At 41.8% G+C, this 21,845-nt stretch overlaps 1 protein-coding gene across 2 annotated transcripts; it reads left to right on the top strand.

Moving 5' to 3' along the window:
• The first annotated feature begins 347 nt into the window (after positions 1–347).
• map2k7 (mitogen-activated protein kinase kinase 7) lies at positions 348–18,186 on the top strand. 2 transcript variants are annotated; one of them, XM_069666767.1, is made up of 12 exons: positions 348–471; positions 2,034–2,081; positions 4,730–4,874; positions 5,226–5,292; positions 6,452–6,565; positions 8,490–8,609; positions 8,831–8,938; positions 9,032–9,211; positions 9,412–9,492; positions 10,969–11,111; positions 11,180–11,225; positions 11,324–18,186. In XM_069666767.1, the coding sequence occupies exons 1-12, from the start codon at positions 348–350 to the stop codon at positions 11,465–11,467; spliced, it is 1,320 nt and encodes a 439-aa protein (XP_069522868.1). In that variant the 3' UTR covers positions 11,468–18,186. The 2 variants fall into 2 exon arrangements, with proteins under 2 accessions (XP_069522868.1, XP_069522867.1); XM_069666766.1 differs by lacking the exon at positions 2,034–2,081.
• The last annotated feature ends 3,659 nt before the right edge of the window (positions 18,187–21,845 follow it).

The following is a 21,845-nucleotide window of genomic DNA, read 5'->3' on the forward strand; positions in this document are numbered from 1 at the left end:
GATGCTCAAAACTGTGGAAAGTTTGAATACCTACAGTCCATAACTTAGCATTTCGAGAGATTTAGGTAGGAGCACCATAATAAGTGGACCTTGAAATAAGTGCTTATTCCAAAGTTAAGATCCCGTTACGGAAGGATTGGGATCCTAAAAAACACCTGTATAAACTTGGTGAATAACAGTGCACTATTTCTGACTGTAAAGGTATGACTGTGTAATATAGATGTAATGTGTGTGTGTCCAGTCAGTGTGTAAGTGTGTGTGTGTGTGCTGCTGGCCCTGCCTGCCTGCCTGCCAGAGAGGGGAGTCGAGAGCTCTGCTGGGAGCTACATGGTGCTCAATTTTTCAAGATGTCGTCGCTGGAACAGAGGCTGTCGCGAATCGAGGAGAAACTAAAGCAGGAAAATGAAGAAGCTCGGCGGAGAATCGACCTCAACATCGACATGAGCCCGCAGCGATCACGTCCGAGGCCGAGTGAGTGTCCACCGGGGAGGACAGGGGAGTCGGTAACGGCCAGAATAGAAGGGGGAAAGATCGGAGAGGCGAAGGGGAGGGAGGGAGGCAGTGGGGGTGTTATGCTGCTGCTACTAGCTATGCTAACAGGCTAGCTACATAAACAAACACCGACTCAGCTTTGTCGGTTGATTTCACAGCCAATTCACCTACTTATCAAGTGGGGCAGTTTCTATAGTTAGTAAAGCACAATTTTCAAGTATAAAGCGTTGTCATGAAATATCTCGCTGACAGTCACGTCCTGAAATATGCTCCGATTCTGTCCTGTCAAACATGCTAAGCTAACGCGCTAGCAGTCAGAGTGATAGTCGGTGGCAGGCCCAGCGTCAATCTGGAAATTTGATGTAGTTTCCAGTCTGTTTATGAAATAATATATAGGTGCCATCTATCAAGAGATTATTTATCCTTTCATAGAATTATCAAGCAACGTGTTTGCGTGTGACCCTTGTGGGAAACAAATTTTCACTGCCAGTTTTGACCCTTGACGAAACAGACGCTGGTTTGTGCACGCTATCAGATGTAAGCTAACGTTCGACAGACGTTACCAGCCGTTGGTGTTTTAAACAGAATAACCGTTACCATAACCGTTACGTTTTCAGATGTTAAGCTTACATTCACAACCTTCTGAAGGCATACTGAATTGAGTCCCTTCACATGTTTCAGTAAACACGGTGTCAGTGTTGTACAAAGCGTTTGGACAGTAATGTTGGGGCCCTTAAAAACGTCTGGAGGAGAAAACTCTCCCACTAACAGCCCGGCTAGTTAAGCAGGGGAGGCTGACTGCAACATGCCAGCACTGGCTGCCATGTAACACCGAAATAAACACTGTGGTGGAGACAGAAAGCTCTTTATTATCTCACCAGTGTGACATTGTGAACTTTTAAAACAGATAGCCAATAAAATAAGACACCAAATTGGACTGTAGATATCATTCTGTACTACAGATCATCACATTTCTTCATAAGGTTTTCGCTTATTGTCAATGGATCTCATGAAAAGACCCAAAGCAATTAACTGGTCATATTGACAAGTATTAACTGTGTATCCATACCAGATATGATTATTCCTCTTTTATTGCCCTAATTTGTTGTCCAAAGGGTAGTAATGGTCAAATCTGATAATAACCTGATTAAGTTGATTGGGTAAGGACCCTGACATAACCAGTTCTCTTGACATACAATTTCTTTTCTCAATGCTATTATAAAATTTTCTGTTCAACCACTTAATTTTTAACTTCCCGTAATCACTCTTTTTAGTTACCTGGGTTGGGGAATCAAAAAGTGTTTAAAGGCGCATTGTTTGTATCTGTCTTTTCATGGGATTTATTAACACGCAAGTTCTGTCTTATCATCCAATTGACACAGCAATAAGAGGCTCATGAAAGTCAGAAGATCTGTGTTTTTTCCCTATTTGTGATATGATGGAGTTTGTGTGTGTGTGTGTGTGTGTGTGGGCGTGTGTATGTCTCATTAGAACAATACAGTAATGTGGGTGCGTGTATATATTTTCTTTCCTCTGTCTAGTCATCGTGATCCAGCTCAGTCCTGCTCCAGCCCCCTCCCAGCGTGCAGGTATCATTCAATCCATCGCTCTCTCTGCCACTGCACCTCTCTTTCCCCTCACCCCCAACCAACACCTGTGTCACCCATTTCCCCTCTCTCATCATTGTCTGACCTTATTTCTTCACCAACCTTAAACCTATGAGAGACAAACGCTGTACTTTGCCCCTGGCATTACAAAACTACGTCTTCTGTCTGCTGTAAATTCTCATGTTTGTCTTTTTAACACTTTAAGTTGTTACATCCAGTGTAATATAATCTATGAACAGATACAGTGGCATATAAGGTGCCAGCAACACTGAATAGATCTTTTAAGGAACTTGTAAGAAGTAACTTGTGTTAGCATCAGTTGACAAGAACTAGTTTGGTTTGCCAGCATTTAAACGTCTAATTTCTTCATTTCAGACTTACTTTGTTTCTATCCTACACACACTTAGTTTCTCACTTGTCTTACACCAGTGCCTGATAGGTTTACCACTTAATAAGAATCTCCATTCAAAGCAGAATATTAATCCCTGACCAGTTCTGATATTTTAGCGCAGCAGTTATTCACACCTCCCCTCAAATCACATCCTCTTTCCATCTTTCCATCCCTACTCCTCTCTCTATCCCTCCGTATGTGCGTCTGTGCCAGTGGCAGGGCAGTGTTGGTGTGTGCGTGTGCGTGTGTGTGTGTGTGTGTGGACGTGTGTCTGATGATTAACCTTGGTTTTGCTGGAGGCCGAGAATCACGGTGCATGTGGCTTTTGTGCACGACACAATGTTTTTGGGTTGTGTTTTGTTTGACACAGTCTCTAATCCAGCATCCCCACTGGTCCGTCTGCAGGAGTGCGGCTCTGAACACTCTGGCTTCTCTTTCTCCTTTGTGTGCCGACTGAAGACTTCCTGTCCGAGTCTGACTGACTGACTGTCTGACTTCCAGCTTAGTCTGTGCTATGCAGTTTTGGCTGAATTTCTCTCTCTCTCACACATCGGACTGTTTGATGTTTGCCTGTTATTCATCTTCTGGCATCCCCCTTATCCTCCTCCTCCTCCTTCCTTTTGCAGCAGCACTGTGTGAGCAGGAGGTGGTGCAGCAGTGCCTGAAGTGTTTGTGTGTCTCCCCCTCTCCTCGCTCTATCTGCCCGTCCATCCTCTCGTCTGTCCATCTGGAGCCAGCTGAACTATGGACATGCGATCTGTGCCAAAGAATGCCTGAGCCTTCCTTTCCTCTCCATACTAACCCGTCCTTCCCTCCTCTAACCGACTTTCCCCTTACAGGCTGATCCATCCGCAGGTGACTCATGGACACAAACACCTGCTGGCAGAGCTGCCAGCCTGCTACAACACAGTCTTCCTAAGTGTTTTCTGATCTGGTTTTGAACATTTCTAAAAGTTTCGGATGTGAAGTTGATAATAAGTTGGGATTTAAACTCAGAGGAATTACTCGTAGCTGCTGAGCTGCTGTCCGAGCACTTGGTTGCATGAACAGTTTATACTAATACAACTTCAGATTGTTCTTTAACATCTGCAGTTAAAGATAAGTCAACGCTTTCTCGCTTGTACACTTGATATTAAGAGGTCATTGTTGTTTTAATATGTCCTTGAACGCCTGATTAACCCTGTGTTCATACGGGGCTGTAAGCATGTTGCATCCTCTGTTTAGTTTTTGGATTTCAGTGTTGCTCACTTGTGAACTGGACCTGCAAGTGTGGGCATGAAGGGTTGTAAAGGCATTAATGCTTATATGGCTTTAATGTTAAACTATGTTTTTTAAAACTTGGGTTTTATTTTCCTCGCTCCGGCCATCAGTTTTGTGTGTAATGATAGCATCATTCCTCACCAAAATACGATCTGAGATCTGAGAACACAGCTACATAAACTATCCTTTGCAAACGTTAATTACATTATACAGATTGACTTACTGGCTGGCCATAGTTGTGCACATGCCCAGTTTTTCCTGTGCAGCAAGAGACTAATTTGAAAATTGCAGTTGCACTCGCCGTATGTTTAATCTCTAAATACACTGTCCAGTTGTTTAAAACCTGTATGTTCTGAGATCTCAGCATTCACTCTATGGAGTACAGTGCTATCATTACTAATAATAATCATAGTTATCCTGTGGATATATAACTGCTGTGGTCTAACACTGTGCTGTCTCTCCCTGCCTGAGATAATGTTGCTTTTGCTCTGAGATAAGCATCCGGTTTGTTTTAACATCAGGTCGGGACATCAGTGAAACAAAAACAAAGCTGTAACTTTTGGGAAATAAAAACAGCAAGTTTATACGCTGGCAAAACACTACAAAGCTCTAGATAGCAGGGCTGTAGTGATTCAACTCTAAGGCAGTTTCTTTCTGTGTCTTCAGACGGTACTACACAGGATGTGATAGCTCAACTCCTGTTTCAAAAAGGACTTTGATTCAGTCATTTAAAAAACTGAAGCTCAGATTTCAGAATGGAAATAAACAGTCAAAGACAACACCAGAAGTATTTACATAATAATAATACACGACATCTTCTTTACTGGTGCGATACAGCTTTAATCCGTTAAAATCAGTCCATTGTTGAAAGCATGAATAAACATGGCCATCCTACACCTACTAGCCTCTGCTGCAACACGTAATGTACTATTTGTTCTGTTCTCCTGTCGGTGTCTAAAATCTAATGTCCCCACCTCAGCGCTCCAGCTGCCCCTGGCCAACGATGGAGGCAGCCGGTCATCGTCTTCAGAGAGCTCGCCTCAGCACCACCCCTACCCCAGCCGCCCGCGACACATGCTCACCCTGCCCACACCTCCGTACGGCCTGCAGAAGAGCCTAGAGAAGTACGTGAACACACGCTGATGTTCATTTGAGCAGTGATTAATGAGGAACAATAGAGGCTTTGAAAATGAACAGGATACACACGTGCACACGTATCACCACAGGACGATTGAGTGAGACATCTGCAAGTACAGAGTAGACAGTGGAGCGAGCAGGATGAAGGGTCATTTAAAGAAGAGCAGGTTATTTTAAACATGATGGATCCATAAGCAGAGAGTGTGGGTGGAACAGGTGTACAGAAAGGCGCAGCACACACGAGTAGTCAAGCATTTTGCTCAGGATGCTACACACTCAAACATACTACATAGAACATTTTGCCTCCCTTACATTGTGTGTGTGTTTTGTCCCTGCAGTGCAGAGATCGACCAGAAACTGCAGGAAATCATGAAACAGACGGGTTATCTGAAGATCGACGGTCAGGTAAGATGCACATTAGGAAACACATGTTGGTTGAGAAGCAGGTGATGTTTAATTTTTATTATGATCTTCAACAAAACCCACGCAAAAAGTCCTACTTACACGTTTTGTCCTGCAGCCAAAGTGTAATAAGTCATGTTCCGTCGACCTTCATTTATCTTTACAATATACATGAGCTCTTTAATTTTAAACAACTTTACATAAACGGTCCTGCTGTAAATACTCACAAGAGCAAGAAATGCATATTAATACGCATCTGAAAATAGTCCCAAACAAATGCAGTATTTACTTCTGTTCAAGTAACGTTAGCCTCAAACTACAATGGCCACAGACAGGGTAGGAGAAGAGGTAGAAGTATTGAGAGAGACACTAACACATTTGAGGTCCGAGTCTTTTCCTGCCAATGATATTGAATAAGCCAGACTGATCGGGTAAAATAATCCGTCTAATTAAATTACTTGACACGTCCTAGTTTTCAAAAAGAACAAATACAATCAGTTTACAATGAGAAGCAGAGAGGCTGGTATAGTGAGAACAGAAACCATTGTTAAACCTGGTCAAGGTTAAACCCTTTTGAATGCAAACATCCACACAGCTATCGTGTCCTTGAGCAGAGCAGAGAATCTCCATAAAGAAAACACCAGCCCTCCCTGGCATTGTTTTTGTCGACCAAGATAAAATCAAGCCGATGTAATCTGCAATGGCCTCATTTTCTTTGAGTTTGTCCCTCCCTCCTCTTCCAGTATCACAGTCAGTGCCAGTCAGGGTCTGAAGATGCTTGAAAACCATTTGAGTCATCGCTGCACTTCAGATTGTCTTTAGTTCCTCTCATTAGCCCAGAGGGGTTGCACACTCACATCACACACTCAATGCACTCGCTGCATCTCAGTCACCAATGGTTTAATTTTAATGAAGCAGCATCTTCCCGCTGTGTGCTGGTGTTCTCAGACATGGCCGCTGGGGGAGCAGCTTAATTACACATCAAAACATTTGTTAGTTAATGGCCCAGGGGCCTTACGATGCAGAAACTCACTCCTGGCCTCTTTCGCATATTTTCAGCTTGAAGAGTTTGCATAGAAACATTAATTAAAATTCTCACCAGTGTAAACGTCTTGAGCCGTAACTTAAACATCGTTCTTTCTGCCTCTTTGTCCGTCCTCAGCGGTATCCAGCAGAGGTGACAGACCTGATCAGTGAGGGCGAGATCGGCAGCGGAACCTGTGGACAAGTCTTTAAAGTGCGATTCAAGAAGACCGGCCATGTCATTGCTGTCAAAGTAAGCCACACCTGTTCACTGATCACCTCACACATTTATCATTTATTCAATGCACTCCCACTTTTAACTATTTTGTCCTGGTCTGATTCTGCTAATGACACACAGAGCAGGGTCTAGTAGAACATATGCGTAGGAAGATGAGTTTGAGTCAAGCCTTCCTGGGAAATCAAATGTCGTTTTTTGCCTCTTCTATTTTTTATGTTACTGTAGAAGACCAAAATGTTTTATTCTCCACTCCAGGGCCTGTATTTATAAAGCTTCCTAGTACAAAGTTTTCTAAGAATGTCCCGTTAAAGTTAAGACTAGATCCTGGTAAAGATAAAAGTTATTCAGAAAGCCTCTCAGCCCTTAAGAGAGCTCCTAAAGTGAGAAACTGTTAGGAGTAGTGAGGAGGACTTTTAAGAGTCTTAAGAGTTTCTTAAGCAGAGAAGAAAATGGCGGAAAGACGGCGAGATAGGAGAAAAGTTCTCAAAACTCTGAATAACAGTGAGCTAATTGAACAATACACTACAGAGTGGATCGTACAGGGATCATGTTTGTGGTAGATCTCATTAGAGATGCGACGCAACAACGCGATATTGCCAGAAATGAAAGTGATCACAACATTAAAATATTTGGCAACTGGAAAAATGCAAAGTGCAGCAGTGATGACTTGAGTCTGTCGCAGCCGTCAATCAGCAGAGTGATCACATTAAAGGGAATAGGCATGGGTATAGCGGGCTTGGGTATGGGACGCACATCCGTATTATTGCATGGGCATACTTTAATTCTGCATCCAAGTTAACTTTAACAGCAGTTACAAGTAAGAGGTAAAATATCTCACCTGTGCTTTTAGATTCCCGTTTGGGTGCTGCAGTCTCCCCTCTCACGTTAGACTTTAACACAGAGCCTACCACTACTTTTCGCACTCTTCACTGGTGCGCACAACCAGAGGGAAAGATGCATTAATCTGCTGCACTACATCTTCCCATGCCTGCCTCTTGGTTTGAGCTGTAAAACCGGGGCTGAATTTATGTCCTAAAATGTATTTTAATTCATCAACTACTTGAGATAAAAGTAAAAACCGTCCCTCCATCCAGTTAGGTTTTCTGGTTCTTCTTGTTAAATGCAGCAAACAAGCTTTTTTTTTTTGATCAGCCAATTACAGCTTTTGAAAGAATGTGTCATACCTAGCAACGGGGTCAACCACGCCTCCTCACTAAGATAAACGTTTCTGTCCCTTCCTCGCTCAGAGTTGCTCTGAGAGTGTTCCTTAATCACTCCTAGGCTAGGACTCCTTGCTAGAAGTTTTTAAGCAAAGTTAGGATCTCTCTGAGAGTATTCTGAGAATGTTTGTGAATACGGGCCCTGAGTTTTATGAAATTAACAGCGTAACAAGAGGGAGTTTAGTGTTGACAGGTCAGAATCATTTCAAATGTCTTCTTAATTTAAGCATTGTGTAATTATTGTTATTTATGGTTTTAATGCTAAGATGTTAAATGAACTAATTAGATACATCCCATCTTTTTTTTCAAGTAAAACCTCATAGAGAACAATGTGTAACGTGTGCTATGTAATGTTGGCTTGTTTTCTTAATGTAACAAAAAGTCTGAACCACATGAAGAAAGCCTTAAACATTGATAATCTAGTTACAGCAGGAGCTTGATGCTCAGCTTGGTTTAACTCTGATTTTCTGTTCTTTAATTGTGCATCGTTTACCAACACGGTGACACTAATAACCCCACGTAACAACCCTCCCATTAAAGAGATGACTTAATTGTAGGCGTCCAAGCTGTTTAACAATCAGAGAGTCAGTAAGCTCACCAGAGGAGTCTTCATTGTGTGATTTCTGATGGCTTTTTTCTTAACATGCAAACTCAGCATGGTTTGTGTTTCATACTTTCAAAAGCTGGAACTAATCCTGAAATTCTTTTTGTGTCATCAGCAAATGCGTCGTACAGGAAACAAGGACGAGAACAAGAGGATCCTCATGGACCTGGATGTGGTGCTGAAGAGTCACGACTGCCCTTACATCATCCAGTGCTACGGCGCTATAGTTACCAACGTGAGTGTCTCAACAATACATTAGTGTGTGTAGGTTTAACAACAAAGTAGCAGGAGAGCAGTTATCAGAGTCCTTTACAGCTTAGTGCGGTACGAACACCTCATACAAACTGTAGCTGCAGGTATACTTTGATTTGTGCACTTATATTTTCGTGTATTTCCTGTGGTTTCCCCTGAAGTGAACTGCTGGATGTGTGTGCGTATCTGTGTGTTCTTGTACAGACGGATGTATTTATTGCCATGGAGCTGATGGGAACGTGTGCTGAGAAGCTGAAGAAGAGAATCCAGGGCCCCATCCCGGAGCGAATCCTTGGAAAGATGACAGTAGCAGTAAGTGGAGGACACAAACACACATGTACACAAATGTCAAGTGTAATTCCGCTCACTTGATTTTTGTTCTTTCTGTGTTTCTTTCTGCTCCAGATAGTGAAGGCGTTGCAGTACCTGAAAGAGAAACATGGTGTCATCCACCGGGACGTCAAACCCTCCAACATCCTCCTGGACGCTAAAGGTCAGATCAAACTCTGCGACTTCGGCATCAGCGGACGCCTCGTCGACTCAAAGGCCAAGACTCGCAGCGCCGGCTGTGCTGCCTACATGGCGGTGAGGGAAATCCCACACAATCTACACTCCAAACACTACAAACATCCCACACATTAGCTGACATATTTTTGTTCGTAGCCTTGCAAATATGTTTCATAACCAATACATAAAGGATGCAGTCAGATGCTATCTTCCAGTATACAAATGAAACTTACACTGATTCCCTAAACAGAGTGTTGCCTGTTTTTGTTTTCTTGCAGCCAGAGAGAATAGACCCTCCAGACCCCACCAAACCTGACTACGACATCCGAGCAGACGTGTGGAGCCTCGGCATCTCTCTGGTACAACTGTTTTCATTTAGTTTTTATCATAAACGAAGCACTCTTGTTCTCAAAGTCAGCCTGGGGGGTTTTAAGGACCGGGAAGGGGTCCCATAAGATATTAGGGCCTATGTTAACTTACAGTGTTTTTTGTGCTGGCAGCCCCCACAACCTCAATTTCAACGCTTTTCACCGCCACTTTCACCGAGGGTTGCTCGGTTGCGCAGTTGACTTGCAGCACTTCCGCTTCCCTGAGTAATGACCGTTAAGTCTGTTTTAAATTGCTCTGTATGCTTAATACTTTTATTCAAGGACATTTTACAAAGAAAACACAATGTAAAGGAATCGCGTCCTGGCATTAGCAGCAGCTCTACACCTGGAAATTGTACCCTCAAAAAAAACAAAAGAATTAGCTTCTAGTTGACAAAGTTGATATCTAAAGACCCGCCCCTTCTTGATTTTGACCAGTCGGTGAGGGAGAAATGATATTGACGAGTGCGGCAGTGTTCCAAAAAAAATCTAGCACAGCGACAAAAAAGAAAAGGCGCTGAAAACGCTGAACTGCATTGGTTTTGTTTAGGAAACAAGCGCTGCCAGTGCAACAAACATTAGTGGACACAGGCCCGTAATTGCAGTAAAAATTTTATTGCATTTAAAAAATTCTAATTTTCAAACCTTACACGTGTTAATTCAAAGAAATGCACAACACACATCAAAACCGTGCACATTAAAACCCCTAGATTTGCTCTTCAGTATTGCCAGGATGCAATATCTTAAATCAGCAAGACTACAGCCTGGCTGCTGACACACGAAGCAAATATCTTTGTAGTGGTCAAAAGCTTCTCTTACTTGTGTGTGTGTGTGTGTGTGCGTGTGTGTTGTTGTCCCTCTTACTCTCTGTTAAACTGACATATGTGGGATACGTAGCTTAAAACTCAATCAAAAAGCTAATCAGTATAGATTTTTTTATTCACTGTCATGTGAGGAGAGTTGGAGCTGAACTTTGGTCTGTTATATTTGTAAAAAGTATTAAACTCTTAGCCTTTAGCAAAATGCAAACAGACGTTCAAACTGGAACTTGCTAGCTTAGCACGAATGGCTAACCCTTTCTAAAAGCTATAATGAAACTAGATGTTGTTTAAATGTATTTATATGAGGCCAGGGATGTTTTTCCAGCCATAGAATAATCTGTTATTTTACAGCTGTGATTAGACATGAGTGGTTACCTGATGAGTTCCTTTTTGCCTAAATACTTGCAGGAACTGTCGAGCCTCTGCAGCTGAGCTATTACCTGAACGTCCCTGTGTTTTCCACCTTATCTAAAAAAACATTTTCTAAAAGTCTGATAATGAGCAATGGATTGAGCATAAAATTTATTTGAATTTCTGACAAAACTTGCATAATATAGATGAACTATCTATGTTTTTAATTATTACAAACAAGTGAAGCGTAGGTGGTGAACGACAGTGGATGTTAATGGGTCTTTGTGTCTTACAGGTGGAGCTGGCCACGGGGCAGTTTCCCTACAAGAACTGCAAGACAGACTTTGAGGTTCTGACCAAAGTGCTGCAGGAAGATCCTCCTCTGCTGCCTCTCAGCATGGGCTTCTCCCTCGACTTCCAGTCCTTCGTCAAAGACTGGTGAGTGCAAGTCTGTCTCTATGCTATGATGAATTACAGCTTCACTAAAAGCTTATGTCTTTCCACAGCCTCACAAAGGATCACAGAAAAAGGCCAAAATACCACACACTGCTGGTAAGACACCAGTCATAATGACTAACAAACATATGATTGAAATTCACCCGATGGCCAAATATAACTAAACGGACGTCGTGTGTGTCTCCCTCATCCAGGAGCATAGTTTCATCCTGCGTTACCAGGTGCTGGAGGTGGACGTGGCCGGTTGGTTCCAGACGGTGATGGATCGCACCGAGTCTCCTCGCAGCAGTCAGTGTTACAGCCATCAGCACCAGCTCCACTCGCTCTTCAGTAGGTAGCCTAGCCCAGCCCGACGTTAGCTTAGCCGGACGCTAGTCTAGCCTAGCTATAGCTTTGCTGAACCCAGACTCAGTCTGTCCTAGTCTAGCCCAGCGTTAGCAGCTAAGCCTAGCGTTAGCCCCAACTCGCCTGTCCATCTGTCCACCGGAGAACCTGAGGAGCCCGCAGAGGAGGGCGAGGAGTCTGGACGGACAGATGGAGTGATGGACGGAGAGACGGATGGATGGATGACACAGGTGGTTCTGTTTATATGTGTTGAATCTGGACAGGCAGACACGGAAAGAGGAGAAAAATGTGCACACTGTAGTTAGCTTCATTAGTTTACACACATGTCACGTCTTGTCATTTCACATCTTAGTGTGTAAGGGCGCACACACTTCCATACAAACTGTGTGTGTGTGTGTGCTGTTTGTGTTTTACATTTGCACCACTTTTCATTCGTGTTTCACCTACATGTCTGTCTCCAGCACTGATCCAGACCTTTGGACCAGTCAACAGAGTAGTCACTACACACTGGAACAAAGCATCTGCTACTTTAGCTACATTAGCAAACATGAATCTGTCATGTACATAAAAGCTATGGAGGACACAACAGTGTCCGGTGCAATTATGATTCTTCAGGTGTTTCTACTATCACACATTCTCAGGCTGTATCTGTGTGTGTGTTTGAGTGTGTGTGCGTTTGTAGTTATCAAGACACAGTCACTGGTAGTTTTTAATAGTGAGATCGTATTTCCTAGACTTTTATTCACCTTACACACTACAGCGGTAACACACAAAGAGAATGAACTAATCCTTTGACTGTGCTTCATGTTTAACATGTAATGAAAGTAATCCTCATTAACTATTCTATAATAGACGTTTAGCATCCATCGTTGTATTTAGTAGCTGCATAATTGGAAAAAACACAAAATGAAAAGATTTCCAAAAAAATTAGTGTTGCATTCTAGCTTTGTAAAAAAGGAGGCGTTTATGCTTTTGTTTCTTTGTACTCAGAATGACTGAGATGAGCTGAGGGCTTCAAGAGATGGAGGAGAGTCAGAAAGGAGGAGTGTCAGACTCTTTCCAGAAGTGTGCGATAGAAGAGAGGAAGAGGGGAGTTTGGTTGATGACGTTTGGAAGGTTGAACAAGGTGTGAAAACCAGATGGTTTTTATTGAGAAGGCGAGGAGCAGGAGCTTATCATGTACAAAGAGTATAAATGGGCGTAGATCTCATTACCTGTGGAGCATCTCTCTGTTTGTGTCTACCTCTTCCTCTTTGTCCACCTCTCCGTCTTCCTCTGCTGTTCAGTGTGACGTAGTGCTCCACAGTGTTAACAGACCAAAGGCTGCTTGTAGGTTGTTGCTGGTGGAGGCCGAGAGATTTTTGCCTGCTCCTGCAAGCATTTCAGTCAAAGACATCACACGGAACAAGTCTTCATAAAGCACAGCTTTGGTGTTTGTAGAACCTAGAGCAGGGGTCTCAAAATACAAGCTGTGGGGCCAGAAGCCACTCGCATGTCTGGAAGAGTTTGAGTTTTTACTTTGTCTTCATAAGCATTTTGCTTATGAAACTATTTGAACAAATAATGAATAACAATGAGTTAATCAGCTCTAAAGTGTGTTTAGTTAAAAGTGTATCTGCTGCCCTACAAGGAGAAAACAAACCGGCTGAAAGGCCCATGGTCAAATGAATTTGAGGCCTCTGAACTAGGATTGTTAGACTTGATAAACCAGACACACCTGAGCTGGTCTATGTGTTTGATGTATAGATGTATTAATTAAGCGCAGGTCTTCAGAGACTGACTGGAGTCGTACTGCCTCCCCTCTTGCAGGGCCACAGCCAAAGCCTGCGAAATGCGCAGACTCCCAAGTCCCGTCACGCACCAAACCAAATCACTGCTAGACACAGAGAACTGAGGAGTGACAGCGATAGAGAGAGGAAACCGTTAAGTGTCAGAGAGAGAGAGATCCATGAATGTTGTTGAGGTGGCAGAAAGGAGGAGCGAACATGAAGCAAAAGGAAAACGAGAGGAGAGGAGCGAGTGAGGCGAGAAGGAGGAGAGGGAGCGTTAAGAAAGTGGGATGGGAAGTTAAAGAGAAGTCAGAACAGACTGTTGGATGACAGGAAGTTGAGTGTGGTGGATAAAAGGAGCGAGGAAACAGGGAAAGAAAACATCAGTTCCATGTGAGCGTCGAGCTCTGAGGCTAGCTGGTTCTTGTACAAAGCTTTCATGGTGTTTCACCAACCTACCAATTATGATTTTAGCGAGTGAGTTAGCGCGTCGTGTTTATGATGTTTTACTGTTTTTGTTCAAACAATGTTATTTATTTACATTGCTACTGCTGCTACTTTTTTATTGCTTTAGACGCTGCTGTCTCTTCTTTTCCCCAAAGGACAAATACTTTATTCTTTTTCTTTTAAGCCAAATAAGTCAAATAATGCAATGTCAACACGTGTTACCAAAAACAGAAGAGCAAGTCTGATGAGGGCAAAAGCAAGTGAGATGAATAAGAAGAGAACGTGCGGAGAGGATGGCTTCACAAAAAGTACTAACTCACACAATCTATAAACACACAACTCACCTCAAATGTAGCTCTTTGTGTACGTTTAATCACTCATGTTATGACATCACACTAAACGCTGCACTGTGTACAAATGATTAGAGGGGACGTCTGTCTGTCTGTCCAGATGACTTTTACCACATCCATCCCTTACTCCGTCCGTCCAGCCTCCATCTGTCCACAGGTCGCCTGCAAGCTTGACAACTTTGACAGTTCACACCAAAGGTGTCTACAACTCAACGAAAACACGAAAGAGCGTTGTTGTTATTGTTATTGACATTATAATTGATTATCTCAGCTACAATAATATAAAATCTATAGCTAGTGGGAGGAGGCGGGTGCTGTAGTATAGCAGCACCGTGTGTGTGTGCGTGTGTGTGTCATATACTGTACAGAGGGAGACTGTTGCACAAAGACACTACAAAGTCCCAAAAACAAAAGCAGCCGGCTCATCGTTCTGCTCTCTGAGGGTCTGCATCAGGAAGTCTGGCTCTGGGTACATTAGTGATCCTGGATGACTGGTGTCACACAGCTGGTTATAAACTGTCTCCGTTAACTCCAGGTTTTACAGTCCAGCTCTGAAAGAATTCTTAATCACAAGCTGATTTATAAATGTGACGTCATTAAACCAAACTGCAGCAAACTGATAGATCTGCAATAAGCTAATATCACCCGATGTATAAGCCCCGCTCTTTTCTTCATTTACCTGGACCGGGACTTCTTTTCAAACTTAGTCTTCCTTCCAGTTTTACAGCACACAGAATATATGTGTTTTTAACGTTAAGTAATCTTTAAATGATCAAATCAGTGATATTTTTAAAGCATTTTATGTAGATTTAGTGTCAAAAATATTCAAACTGTCGGCTGGAATCTATTAACATGCAGCTATAATGATCATTTATGGTAGTTAGTTAACCTATAACCTCATGAGTTTTAAACCCAGTGTGAACAGATGAAACATATTATATTATGATAATTACTATCATAGAAATCAAGTAACTCTTCTTAGAACTTCTTAGACACTATATGTACTGTATACGTCTCTCTTTAGTGTGGACTACTTGTGTCGTAGTGAGCCAGCCTTGCGATACCAGCAAACCAGAGTAAAGCCACTTCATGGGACAGACCCCCTGAGCAGATGTGACTGTGAGCCGGCACAGCTCCGTTAGCTCCGTTAGACCAGGACGCCACCTGGAGCTAATTTATCTCCCAGCAATGAACACAGACTTGTGTTGTTGGTTGTCCTGCTCTTATAAACTAAAGACGACAGAACAGCTCGGCCTCCCTGCTCAAAACGTGTACATAGACCTGAATCTGGTGCTTAGCATCCATCAGCTGTGCTGTACAGTCTGAGGTGCTCCTATTGGTGCGGTTTCACACACAGTCACTCTCGGACGTGTGGCACCCACTGACACGACCTCCGTTCAAACTCTGTACGTGTGCGTCTCTGCTCACTTGTGTCCAAACATAAAGCTGGACCCGGTCTCCTGCTGTCCAGGTTCTCTGTTATTAAGCTCGTGTGTATTTTACACACGCACACACCTGCTCGGCCGTGCTGTTTCGCGTGCATTTCCATCCAAACACCTGATTGGGTGATGGTGCCACGCTACACCTCTGTTAAACCGATCAGGTCAGGCCAGGTGTGCACCTGCTAAAATGATGAAACTGTGTGTGTAAATGTGTGTAAGGAAACATCATTATTTATCCACACACACACACGCCTAATGTACAAACCCATTCTACACAGCGATGCTTGCTCCTGCCGATAGTGGCTTCATGTGTATATTAGCTCGTCAGGTGCGAGGCCAGAGGTGTAAAAAAACAGCTAGCTCATAGCGTGTACCTGCGCTGTGCCTTGACACCGAGGAGGAGTGTGTGCGTGTGTGTGCGTGTGCGTGTTGTAAACCCATCTGTAAGTAAACCAAATATCATTTTCACTATGCAGTCATTCAAACCATGTCAGCTTGCTTGGATGGGAAGAAGCCTCGTGTACATACACAGATTTATGGATAGACTGGCAGCGGTGTGTTTCCCCTGTTCCCTCCTCCCGGTGTGATTATGACATCACCGCCTTCAGCTAGTTCACAGAGAGAAGACAGAGCAAGAGATATGTTTTGAATGAGCTGACAAATATTTAAGGATTGTATTGGGGTCGGGGAGGGACGTGGGTTAGACTGGGGTTTGTAGTTTTTGGGGGAGATACAGATCAATGCTGTAAAGTATATCAACTGCATGTTATTGTCACCGTTGTAACTGCCATTGTTTTTGTTTTGTTTGTTTTTACTTTCTTCCAAGACAACGGTCGGTTTGGGCGGGGATGCACAAAACTTTATCCTTATTTATGATTTTTACACATATATTCTGTATTTTTGTTTTTGCAAAAAGTTTGGATTATTGTGTACTTAGGAGAAGACACACTTTCTTTGCCTTTTTTAAATGTTTTCTGTGTTTGCAATATATTTTCACTTTGGAGCGTCAGTTAGTCGTCATCGAGGAGGAGGAGGTGTATCTTTATTAGCAGACAGTGTGTGTTAGAAAAACGTCCAGTTTCCCCCTCTTTCATGTGCCGTGTGTCTTTTACTTTCAGTTAGCTGTGCGTGCGAGCGGAGAGTGTGCGTGATGTTTATTTCGTCTACCAAAAGTCTTTATCGATGGTGATTATTATTATTAGCTTTTATTGTTTTGTTTTTTATTATGATTACTGTTTTATTATTATTATTATTATTATTATTCAGGGCAAAGATGACACCAAATTGAACAAAGAAATAAATGGGTGATCCCAGAACCGTGCTGAGAGCTGGACAAAGGTTTTTCTTTCACTGGCGAGGTGGAGCAATCGTTCTTTTCTCACCGTCACGCTGTAGTGTCTGTCCACCGTGTTTCAGTCGCCACGTAAAGATAACCTCTGAGCTGAGAGTCTAATAGTATTTTTTTATTATTATTATTATCATTATTTTTATTATTATTATATTATATTTTGTTTTCCTTTGATCAGATATCATGATCGATTTCTTGTTACCCCAGTTTGGGTCATAAATTGTGCTGTTATTTAATTTGTTTTCCTGTGTCCCTGCCCACTGCTTTTGGATTTTATTTTCTGATTATTATTTTGCATTCTTTCTGGTTTGTCTGATGCTGTAGTTGTAAGCTGATTGGTCAAACACCAGAGTTTTGTTTTTTTTCTAATGCTGAGACTGTCGTGACTGATGTTGCACTTGTGATGGGTTTTCTTTTGTGTTGTTTTGTGTTGCAGATTGTTGTGCAGAGAGGAGAATATTGGCTGTTTTCCTTATTTTCTTTACAGTCGCAGCAGATATTTTATCAATCATAGATCTGTGACACAGAGCAAGAAAATGATTCTACAGTGTATTTTTATCACTGATATTTATTTATTGGTCATTTGTATTTTTTTTCCTTTGGTTTGTTTTTATGTGTAATGCTTTTTTTTTTTGTGGAGGGCAAACAGGACTCGAGGAGGAGTGGTCTCTCATTGGCGTTTTATCATAAAATAAAGCAAAATATTCACCTGTCACACTAATGTACAGTCCATAAAGTAACAGGTAACAATAGAGAACTACAGCACAGTAAAGCAGACTGTTTGTGGCTTTACTGTGGCTGTCTGACATCCATCATGTTGTTCACTGTTTCCCCTCAGACGGCCCCGACAAACAAACAGCATGGTGTTTTTGAAACTCGGATGGTTTCTGAATGCGAGACAAGATTTGTTTTTCTTTTGTTTTAATTTAAAGTATTCCAGCTGATGAAACCTACTATCAAAGTGGACTGATTGGCTTGTTTTTAACCTGATCTCTGTTATCAAGGTGGGACACGCCTGCTTTGATTGGTTCTGAGTCTAGATTGCATGTCTTTGCTAGTCTTCAGGGCGGGGGTGGTCGGCCGGACTTCAGTCACCGCTGTTGCAGTTTCATGGCGTCTTGTTTGTACGTCACCACCGTTTTGTTGTCTTGACAGTTTTACCAGTCGACACAGCTTTATTGCCCGTTCCTTTAATTTCATTTTGTTTGTTTGTATTTGTTTTCTGGCTGTATTTTATCCCCTGCCCCCCCGAGTCTCATTTCAAACAGAATAAATGCCATTATATTGTGAATACCTCAGGATTTTTTTGGAGAAAAAAAACAATAAAACACCTAAAAATCAAATAAATAAATACATAAAAACTCATAAAAAGTTCATGTGTCATGGTTCCATTTTTTTTCTTGTCCCTTATCATCGAAATTAAAGCAGTAGACTTTATGTCCCGAGTGAGGGTCAGGCTCCCAAAATGCTCCATCCTACAACTCCCATGATGCACCTAGACAGTCGGGTATCGGCTCCTTAGATGGTCCCATTTCCTGAGTTGGGAAGTGATTTTTCCAACCCTGGTGTGTCCATGAGCTTTAAGTTGTAATGTGGAAACAATAGACGGTGCAAAGAAGAGTGTTTAAAAAAACTGTCTCTAGAATTTGTCTTTTTTTTCTCAGACGTTGCTGCACCTGCTCATTCCCTTAAACCACCTCACATATTGCTTTACCTGACTTGTAATCAACCGTTTGTAGACTGAGAGGTGAAACATTATGAGCTTGATAATTCGTCCAAACTTTACAGCTGCTTATGAAGTCTAACTGCGGTCGTTCGTTGAACATACCAACATTTTTTAAATTCCTCTTTTCTCACCTCTGGATTGATCGACCTTGACCTTAGTGGGTAAATCAAACTGCCTCATGCCTAAGCTGATAAGCCTGATGATGTCATTGTGTTTTGTGTGTAAAGCTTTGGGAAACAGTAACCCAAACTTTATTTGAAAACTCTGATTTCAGACCATGTTCAATATTCTAAAGTGCTCAATATCTTTAGTTTTCCTCCGGTTGTTTCAATATTTAAAGTGCAAACGTGCAGCTCAAAAATGCTCCTAATGTGGGAACACTCCAGATTGTAGTTGCACGTTTTGTCCACAAGAGGGTGCACTCTTTGTAATAAGGCCCATACCTTCAGGTTGGTGTAACACACACAGAGTATATTAGACTAATCCCTGCATAAAAACCTGTTTTATTTGTGACATTTCAAGCCCTAACTATTACTAAGTACCACATATTTCAGTGAGGTGTTATCAATTCAGTGAATTTGGATGTGGATTATTACTGAGCCACTGAACTGCTCATCTCATTCGTCTAAACCTTTGTAGGTCAAATCTGCCCTCTATCCATGAAACAGGCGGATGTGCTCCAACATGTCAGAATAAACCTCCATGCAGACGTCCTCTGACTACACTCCCCTCTGCTCCTCTCTGTTCCTCTCTGCACTTTCCCCCACAGTGAAATTTTTACCACAATTACCTGCATGACACGACATGACTCGACACGACTGCCCGTGCTTCTTGTTGAAATCTTACACTCGACAGGAGACACACATTTAAACTGTGTTAACTTACTCGAAACACTTTCGTTTCTGATGTAGGGAGTGCTATTACACATGTACACTGTTTTATGTGTATTATGCAGAAAGAATATGACTATGATCATCTTACACTGTGGCCATTATGGTGTGTGTGTGTGTGTGTGTGTGTGTGTGTGTGTGTGTGTGACAGTTTCCCTGTCCTGAAGCGAGCTGCAGGAAGCAGCATTACATGTGAGATGGTGTAACAGCAGACCGTGCCCTGTGGCTGCACAATCTAACCAACAGGACCATGACAGAGTGAAAAGACACGTTCAGACACTTTACATTTGTCATTTGTTCAAATATTATGTACATTAAAACAATAATACGGTGTTTAGCTTAAAGATATACACTGAGTTTGCAAAATAGTGTTAATGTGAAGAGAATAAAGTTAGGTCAAAGCCAGAATCCTTTTTATGCCATCAAGAGAAGCCGACAGCTCAGAGGAGGATGAGGGGACGAGGGTTTTTTAAAGTATCTGTGTGGGGAAACACATATTTTGTTTAGCTTTTGTATATAAACACTGGTGTCTAAAGAAAATATAGTTCTACTTTATTTGAACCAAGTGGAGAGTGAAACAAGTTAAAGGTCCACTTCATGTTATTTCAGCTCTGTTTTACTCTCACATGCTGGTATGTATGCTGTCAGTATACACAAGGATCTTTTTCGGAAGCACTTTCAGTCTAGGTTAATACAACATCCTCCTTCTGCAGAATTCTACAGTTAATATTAGGCTTCAGCTGTCAGAAAGTTATCGTCTGATTAGTTCCAAATGTGCTCTTTGTTCTCCCAGGAACATGTTTGTTTGTTGTTGTGTTTTCCTTATAACCTCAAATAAGCGTGTTTATGATTCTTTTATTGACACTTGACACACATCTTAGAAGGACACTAAATGGGCTTTATTACCTATTAACTAACCTTCATTTATAAGACCTTAATGTAAAATGTAAATTATTTTCACAGAGCGAAGCTGTTTTTCATGAATAGAATTCACTGAAAAAACGTTATGTATATTACTTGTTTTATCACCTAAAGTTCATAAATCATAGTGTATTTGCGTGTGTGTGTGTGTGTGTGTGTGTGTGTGTGTGTCCTTGTTTCATTCATGCTCTGACATGCCTCCGCCCTCCTGCACATTTATCAGCTCATCTTTGATGTGACAGATTTGAGACAACAGGAGGTCCGGGGCTCGGGGTAATGACTGGTTAGAAAAGAAACTTTACACCACAGAGGAAAAAAAACACAACAATAGACCCCGCCCCCCTCCTCATCCTCCTCCCCTCTTTCTGGAAATCTTTCTCTCTTTCTCTATGTCTCCTTTCTCTGACCATATATGGTAGGAAATTAAACCTAATGCTCATTGGTGGATGGAGACAAAGTGCAGGTAGACACTTCCTCTTGTGTAGGACATGATGTGATAATACACTAAGGTCATTTATTTCCTCATTCATACTTTCAGTCACGTAAATATACAAGTTTGTTTTTACAAGTACAGGGACATACTGTATGGGAGATGATATTGAACTGTATTTATAGGTTTATACTCTCATTGGCATCATTGGCTCGTCACTGAAACTATTCAAAATGAATATACAAGCACACACACTCCATGTAACAGTCTCACTCTGTGTTTACTTTGTGTTTACATTTGTTATTGCTCTCCACAAACAGTTATGTGATCTGTGTCATATTTCCATCTCGGACACATCAGCAGTGCCACACCCCTGCTCCTGTTGCAGGTACAGACGAGGCGCTGCATACCTGCACACACACACACACACACACACACACAAACAAATACACTCGTATACTTTATAAGCAATATCTGACCAGATGCTCAGAGCGTACAACATACAGTATATTCACCTACTATCTCCACATATAAACACTTCCCCATTTACTCCTTCTGTGTGTAGCTTAAAGTGACATTGTCGGACATCTTTTAGAGTAAGTGAAGAATGACTTGCTTTCATATTTATAGGGGTATTAATGTGTAAATCTTGAACTAAGTGCACATAGATGTATATACACAACTCTGAGAGTTAAAGTGTTAAAACTACACATAATTTTAAGCTTCACACTGAATAAATGTGCAAATAGTGATCAAACATATTGCAGATTTTTGTTATCCATATATCTAATTTTTTTTATATATAATTTCTCAATTTATGTGAGAAATACGGGGAAGTGTTCACTGCTGTTTAGTGCAGTTTTTTTACTGTTTCAGTCCAACCATACCTAAAAAAGATATCAAACTGAAAAAACAAGCAGTTTTGTAATATGTGTGTGTATTACTTCTCCTATACATTCATATTTACAGCCCATAGTGCATCTTGAGTACCTACAGTCTACTTTCAGTTAGCTTCTTTTGTCATGTTACGTCACAGTGAGCCGGGTCA

The sequence above is a fragment of the Semicossyphus pulcher genome, unplaced genomic scaffold (genome assembly GCF_022749685.1).
Source record: "Semicossyphus pulcher isolate SPU_LCO1_2020_fin unplaced genomic scaffold, fSemPul1.0.p SCAF_17, whole genome shotgun sequence".
In the NCBI taxonomy this organism is placed as follows: Eukaryota; Metazoa; Chordata; class Actinopteri; order Labriformes; family Labridae; genus Semicossyphus; species Semicossyphus pulcher.

Coding starts and splice junctions, on each gene's coding strand:
- map2k7 (XM_069666767.1), top strand. CDS start 348: ATGTCGTCGCTGGAACAGAGGCTGTCGCGAATCGAGGAGAAACTAAAG. Junction 5,293..6,451: donor ATCTGAAGATCGACGGTCAG/GTAAGATGCACA, acceptor GTCCGTCCTCAG/CGGTATCCAGCAGAGGTGAC. Junction 11,226..11,323: donor CAAAATACCACACACTGCTG/GTAAGACACCAG, acceptor TCCCTCATCCAG/GAGCATAGTTTCATCCTGCG.